This window comes from Cyanistes caeruleus, chromosome 15 (assembly GCF_971803275.1).
Source record: "Cyanistes caeruleus chromosome 15, bCyaCae1.hap1.1, whole genome shotgun sequence".
Taxonomy (NCBI): Eukaryota; Metazoa; Chordata; class Aves; order Passeriformes; family Paridae; genus Cyanistes; species Cyanistes caeruleus.
The window spans coordinates 138022-145624 of record NC_141715.1 but is presented as its reverse complement, the minus strand read 5'-3'; the positions used below and the strand labels follow the sequence as shown (position 1 = coordinate 145624).

The 7603-nt window shown below is 39.3% G+C and overlaps 1 protein-coding gene across 1 annotated transcript in view; it reads left to right on the top strand.

Annotated features, from left to right (window-relative positions):
- KDM3B (lysine demethylase 3B) overlaps positions 1–6965 on the top strand; it is a 50345-nt gene extending 43380 nt beyond the window's left edge. Inside the window, exons 20-24 of the mRNA XM_086851867.1 lie at positions 241–360; positions 2313–2452; positions 2775–2951; positions 3514–3648; positions 5621–6965. Of these exons, the coding sequence (XP_086707993.1) occupies positions 241–360; positions 2313–2452; positions 2775–2951; positions 3514–3648; positions 5621–5701 (653 nt within the window). The 3' untranslated portion in view covers positions 5702–6965. The remainder of the gene's footprint in view (positions 1–240; positions 361–2312; positions 2453–2774; positions 2952–3513; positions 3649–5620) is intronic.
- Positions 6966–7603: the final 638 nt, after the last annotated feature.

The window sequence follows — 7603 nt, the reverse complement described above, 5'->3', positions numbered from 1 at the left end:
ATGACTTTGGTAAACTAGGTTTGTTACTTCTGTTTCCTGTAAAATTAAAATACTACTTACTTAAGTGAAGTTTTTACTTATGCTACACATGACATGAACATACCTATTTCAGTTGCTGTTTGTCTTTGGTTTCTGCTCTCATTGCTGTAAAAAGTTAGCTTTCAAGACAGATTTTTCAGTTAGGCTATTTCTATAAGAGATTAGTTACAGAATTTGGTTTTATTTTGCACTCTGTTATAGGTTTAATTACTGCAGAAGACAGACGAGTTGGTACCACAAACCTGCACTTGGATGTGTCCGATGCTGTTAACGTCATGGTGTATGTTGGGATTCCCATTGGGGAAGGGACCCATGATGATGGTAATGCTTAAGGAAGGCTGTTTTCCCTACACTAAAAATCAATTGTGTGTGTAAGAAGACTGTATATTTTATTGTTTAAGTTTGTCATATCTATGATATAATTCAAGTATACAAGGTAGTTTGCTACATTCACGGCACGTAAATAAAAGTGCGGTGATGCTTCATTAGTTTCCAACTGTGGGAGCAGCAGAGTTTTGCTAGAAATTAGTACATTCCCAAAGAAAGGAGGAGAAAGGGTAACTTAATACCCTGTTGTCGTGGTTTTAAACCAATAACTAAGAAAATTACTTACTTCTTGCTGTGAGATATGGATTAGAACAAGAGCAAAACAGGCATACAGCTTAAAAGGGAAAAAAAAGAAAGTTTATTGACAAACTACAACAACAAGAACACCAGAATAAACCTCCAGAAAAACCTTTCCATCCCCTGTCTACCCACCACTTCCCCGTTCACATGACAACAGAGACAAAAACTCTGGAACTTTGATGGTTAAAACAGTCCCAATTCTTGCTAGTGTTTTCACCAGTCTTTATAGAGAAACAGAAGTTTCTTCCTGTTAATTTATGGAGTTTCTCACAAGAAAACTATTTTTGTTATAGTTTTCTATTGCCCTAATGTTAGCTGCTCAGAGCTGCTATTATTAGAGTTCACTCCTCCCATTTTCACATCACTCTGAAGTATGTATGGGCCATGAGTCTAGAGATAGCATTTTTAAGGATAAGTTATTCAAAGGCAAAAAAAAAGTCTTCTTCATCTGTTTCTGTGAGCTTCACCAGAAAACAGTTTTCTCATGGCCTCTCAGGGCTTCAAATCTCCCAACAGTTTTCTCATTGCCTCTCAAGGCTTCAAATCTCCCAGCACTTCACTATACTATAATTACTCTTTACTCAAATTTACACTTTGAACACTATTCCTCTCTAGATCCTGTATCATGAATTAAAGGAGTTCTTTTCAGGACTTCATTGTCCATCTCCATAGTTTTAACAGGGAGATATTTCAGCTTAATTAAAGCATCTTCTTAATTCTCTACCTTTCCTGAAGCTTCTTTTCTTTCCTGTCACTGGTAGTTTATAAAGTCTCTTTTCATGTTGATCTCTCTCTCTCTCTCTCTCTGGATAAAAAGATTAATCCGCAAGTCTCATCTGGGTAATGAAAGAGTTAAAATCTTGCCCAGGCTTTTGTAGGTGGTTTGGTGATCTCTGCCGAACAGGAGCTGGAGCTGTCTTCGACGGAAGGTTCCTTATAGCTGCTCTGGAGAGTGTGGTCACTGCTCCAGCCCGCTGCAAGTCCAGGGCCTCTCTCTTTCTTCACTCGGCAGTTTCTAGGGAATTTAGTTACAGCAAATCCTGCAGCCGAGCCAGAGATCGGCTCGGCCCGAGGAAAACCTTCCCCAGGCCCCCCCCCCGCCCCCCCAATCTCCGGCCGGGAGACGGGGCAGGCCCGGCCCCATCCCCGCCCGGCCGCATGGCCTGGGCAGGGAACGGGAGGCCTGGAGCTCTGCCACCCGTCACAGCCAGGAAACAAAGAGAACCCAGAGAGCTCTGCTTTTACATTTTAAGGTAGGGTTCACAAGTTGATCCCACTTTTCAATGGCCTAAACTGCTGTCAATTCCCAGCAATGACCGATAATTGGTCAGGAGAAAAGACTCCAAGCACTTCCCAGCAACTCCAACTCCCTTAAAGGTAAAGTAACTCCATGACACCTGTCTTCTTGTATTTGAATAATTGTAGCTCAGCTTAAGTAAATGACTGAGCTTTGTGATCGTCCGTCAATTGACAGGTTCCCTGAATTCTATTAAAATGAAGCTTGATGAGCTTAGGGCATTGTATGATGCAGCAGTTGCAGTGTGACTGAATTTAGTAGCTCAAAATGCTCCCTCCTCGTATCTATGCTCTTGTCAAAAACAAGCAGCTTTGCAATCATATTGCTTTTACACGGATTCCCCTTTCAGAGGTTCTGAAAACAATTGATGAGGGAGATGCTGATGATGTAACAAAGCAGCGAATCCATGAAGGAAGAGAGAAACCTGGAGCATTGTGGCACATCTACGCTGCCAAGGATGCTGAAAAGATACGGGAACTTCTCCGAAAGGTATGCTGGTTACACAAAGAGAGCTTGAGTTTACAGGGTTCCTTGACTAGCTTGCTTATAGCAGCTGAATGTTACAAATTGCTATCAACATCAAGTGCATACATATTGCACTTCTATCTTTGAGGGCATTGATAGTTATTATGCTCGCAAGTTTTCAGCCTGGTCTGGAATCTTCATATTAATGCATATTGCTATTTAAGACCTAAATTACCTTAATGGAAACAATGTTCTGCCTTGAAATAGTTTGTTACAGTTTTTGGTACAGATTATTTTATGAGCCAGCTGTGTCATGGTTTCCCTCCACCCCATATCTTGGCCCTAGGTTGGAGAAGAACAAGGCCAAGAAAATCCTCCAGATCATGACCCCATTCACGACCAAAGTTGGTACTTGGACCAGACCTTACGTAAGAGACTCTATGATGAGTATGGTGTGCAAGGCTGGGCAATAGTGCAGTTCCTTGGCGATGCTGTGTTCATTCCTGCAGGTGCTCCCCATCAGGTAACTATACCAACTCTAGGCCATATTGACAAATAGAATTTAATTTGAGGCACAAGAGAGTTGCAGCTTTAAAATAACTGGTAATTAATATTGCACACTTAAGATTTCTTTTTTCTACATATGCAGTTCTTACATTACTAGAAGTTATGAAATTATCTGAATGATGTGTGTGTACATAACTGTGATGAAATTACAGGGGGGAAAAAAAAGCTGGGGTGAATGGAGGGAAAACATTTCCATGCAGTGAAACTTCCGCCAAGGAAACCAAATTCAAAAGTTACGAGAACTTGCTTTTGCGAACACTAATGTATATGGGAGAATAGGAAGCCTGTTAGATATCATGTATTTTGTTCTGGTTTTCCTATTAGATGCAATTCTGTCAATTTCTGTTTCTGATGAGTAAATGTGGCAGAGCCTAAAACATGGAGGGGTACTGGGGGTTTTAGGGGTTTTGGTTTTTGGTGGATTTTCTTGTTGTTTCCTTTGGGTTTTGAGGGTTTGTTTGTTTTACTTTGTATGGTTCCTTGTCTTGATATATCGGTCATTTGATATGGGTTTTTAGGTCCATAATTTGTACAGCTGCATTAAAGTGGCAGAAGATTTTGTATCTCCTGAACATGTGAAGCACTGCTTCCGTCTGACACAGGAGTTCAGGCATCTGTCTAATACTCATACAAACCATGAGGATAAACTGCAGGTAACCATTTTATGTCAATAAATACAAAACACATCCTGTGTTTTTACCAGCTTAGTTCAGTACTAGAAATGTATGTCTAAGGAAAGAGTAACAACTTCGCACAAATCTGGAGGTTCTCATTTAATAGGTATATTACTTAATTTTTAAGTATTTCTGTCTACAGTATTATGTAAACAGAAATTAGTAATAGACTTCTGCATTTCCAGAGAACTTTCCTCCACTAGACTAATGCATGCATTGGTATTAATAAATTTTTGAATGGCAGAATCCTAATGACAGCAGAGTAGAGCAAACGAGAAGAAAAAAAACACTCTTAAAAAGGAAAGACCAGTATTTTGTTTTGAAGAGAGATGTTTATTTGACCAAGTACACTTACGTTTGTTTCTTCATTGCCTAAAGGAAAACTCCTCTGAAAGTGAAGGCTGGCTTATTTAAGTCAGGGATATAGTTTAGTGGTAGACTTGGCAGTGCTAGGTTTGTGGTTGGATTCAATGATCTTAAAGGTCTTATCCAACATCTGTTAGTCTTAAAATTAAATGTGTTCTGGTTTGAGGAAGCGTGACTGCTTCAAGTAATTATGCACAGAACATAACAGGTACACAAGTACACTGGATATAAGACAGTAAGTTCTACAGACAGAAGACCATAGGAGATGTTGTTGGATTTTGTCTAACACTTCTGAAGCAGTAGTATCAGTTTGCAAATTTTGTTGTCAGCATTTTTTGTGTAACAGTAAACATATGTATGTAAAAGGAAGGAGGGTGGAAATCTGCAGAATGTCTGTCCTCATCAAAGTAAGTACAGAGTATATAGTTACTCTCCAGGATGTCACCCAAGGATGTCAGAATCTACCATGTTAATTCTCTCACACCATTTCAGTGGAAGTTTGCTATAAATTTCTATGTGGATTTCCATGGGATTATAGAGGAAAGCAGAAGTAGGATCAGCTCTCATTCTGGCATCTAACACTGTACCTCTTCAGCTGTAATGACACAAATCCAGAAGTGTTTCTGTAAATTAAGAGGCTGTAAATGAAAAATGCTAATTATTAAAAAAAAAAGAACCAAGAAACAAAAACCCACAAAGTGCAACTCAGTATTCCCTTAAAAAAGAATACTGGTTGTATTTGTCTGAGATTTTTTTAATTATTATTATTTGTTATTTTTAATGTATATTTTTATATAAACCTCTGTCTATATTTTTGTATATTAAAATACACAGAGACAATAACAGCCACATAAATGATACCAAAAAAATGAGGTCACATGCACATCAGGAAAAAATCATGGTGCTTGGCAGTTAAGCAAGTGCAATTGAGCCGCTCACTTAGGAGGTGAAACTATTCCATTCAACGCCTGGAAACAGAATTAAAATAAACTTAGATCAGAAAAAATCAGAAACGAGACAGAAAGTTGATTCTCAGATAAGCAACTGTGAAAAAGATAGCAGTGAGTACTAGTGGATTTCATACCTTGTGCTTGTCTCTCTGCAAGATTCACAAATTTGAAGAATTTCTAGCCTCCATGCAAAGACAACAGGATGATTCATTGCACCATCTTAATTTTTACAGGATTAAACCATATGATTTTGTTACATCTTTTGGATTCGATTCATGTGAATCTCTAAGTGACTTGGATTACAAGGAGTTTTTCAAAATAAACTCATATATATAACTTCATAGTGCACTTCTTCCTAGCTCTCACAAGAGAAGGAATTACCTTAAAATAACACAAGTAAATATATGTCGCTGGGTGACCAGAAAACGAGTCAATAAATCAGTGCAGTGTCTAAAATACTTGTCATCTGTGACAGTTAAATTTTGTGCTATTGGTATCCTGAAGCAAAAAGAGTATATATTTTGTGTATACTTGCCAACTATTACAAATTCAGCTGTCAAAGTTGATTGCATAGCTATGTAAGGCTCTCCTTGTTAGTCTGTAGAAGTTGATTTTTTTTTTTTTTCCTGTTGCAGGTGAAGAACATTATCTACCATGCAGTGAAAGATGCTGTTGGCACACTGAAAGCTCATGAATCCAAACTAGCTAGATCGTAGGAATTGCTAATTCCAAATGCCCTGTCAAGTAGGCCTTTTGCTCACGGTATATACAGGGACTGCACACAACTGCTTCTGCAGGAGCAGAGGCTTCTCACTGGGAGCTGGTGTGGTCAGTATTACACACACTCTTCAGCCACTGTTTTCTACGCTGCCTCAACACTGAAGGTCTAATGAAAGGTCACAGAATTCCAGATTCTAAAAGGTGCCATATCCCTTTCCTGTGGCCTTTTGCAAATTGAAAAAACATGGAAACCACTTGGTGTTCCTGCATATTATGATTAGAAATGTTACAAAGAGTGTGGATGTTTTTTTCCCTCATGCCTAGTTAATCTCCACAAAGTTAGACAGAACGTGCTGGAGGTGGGTTGTCCTACTGCAGACTTGGTTGATAACTGCTGAAAAAATGTGACCAACAGTAGCCCAACTGCAGAAATTCAGACAAACTTCCCGTGTGAGATACAGGCCAAGGAAAAGGATAAAACTATTCTCTGCACTCCCCTTCTTCTAGCCGTTTCTCTATACACTGTAGAGTTGCAGAACTAAAGGGAGAACCCACTTTTTTTTTCCCCTGGGAGACTCCAGAAATAAGAGAATTGTGTATTTAGTGAAAAAATAGGTTTGTAGTGAAACAGTTAATATTTCATGAAAGTAGATATTTTTAGTATTTTTGAAGTACCACAATTGTTCCTGGATTTTCAAGGAAAGGTGTATTACATTTAGTCTTCCTTTCAATAAAATCAAGAAGTGATTTTTAGAAAGCAGTCTAAAATAGCACAAAAACAGCCAAAGGAAAATTGAATAGAAATTGATATCCCACCTCCCTTGCCCATATTACCTCACCTATCTTCCCCGCTCTCTCTATGCCACTCTGCTTCCTCAGTATGAGAAGTAAAAAGGAGTATAAACTCTGTTCTCACGTGGAGATGTTGTACATCTCTCCCTGCACTGGTGACTGCAGGCAATATTCACCCAATACCAGTGCTACCTGAAAACATCTATAAAACATCTATCCTTTCCAAAGTGAAGGAAAAGTTAACTTTTGGTGTCAACTTTGTCCAGAACTATTTTAAGTAAAATGTTCCTGCTTGATAGAACTGTATTCAGAATTACTAATGTCAGCATTGATGCAATGGATTTCATTGTCTGGGTACATGGGGAAATGTATTGACCTTATCTCCAGCTGTACTGTAGTGCCACTTGCAGGCCTGTTAATATGTTCACGGTTATTTCATTTTTTAAAAAATAAAAGTCATTTACTGTAGCAGCCTGGGCAGTTTCTTTCATACCTGTACACTGATCTTCCTGCCTTGAGGTTGTCTCAGCCTCTGTACCTGGTAGTGTAGGCTGCCGGCTAATTTTGACCGGCTGTGTTTAACCAGAAGGCTTATGTGGTTTAGCTTAGCATGTCAAGTATGTGCTGGGAGCACACCAAGCTGCCGGCCAGTTCTTGGTTCTTCGAGGTAGTTTGGGTAGAGGAATTGTCTTGTCATAAAAAACATCTCTTGTACTGTGCTCCCCATCTCTATCTTCCTAACAGGTTGGGGTCCAGAGATGCCCTCTCCACTGGAGATATGGACGGAGTGGTAAAAGTTCTGTGGTTTCTGACTTTGGAGGTTGTGATGGCAGCAGCAGTTCTGTTCACCGACATACAGCATTCTAGCAGCCTCTCAGTGTGGTTATTGGGTGCAGAGTCCAGTCACAGGCTTTTGCTGCCTGTTCCCTTACAGCTATCCTGTGATGAATACGGGCTAATTCAGTCTGCTAGAGATAAAAAGGGTTATTCCAGACCAACGGATCATTTAGTTTCACTGTATTCTGTTGCGTACAATTTCTTGTGCACTTCTCTTGCACTATCTGTGCATACAGATTAATTATAGCTGAGATGTTTCCCTCATTTGT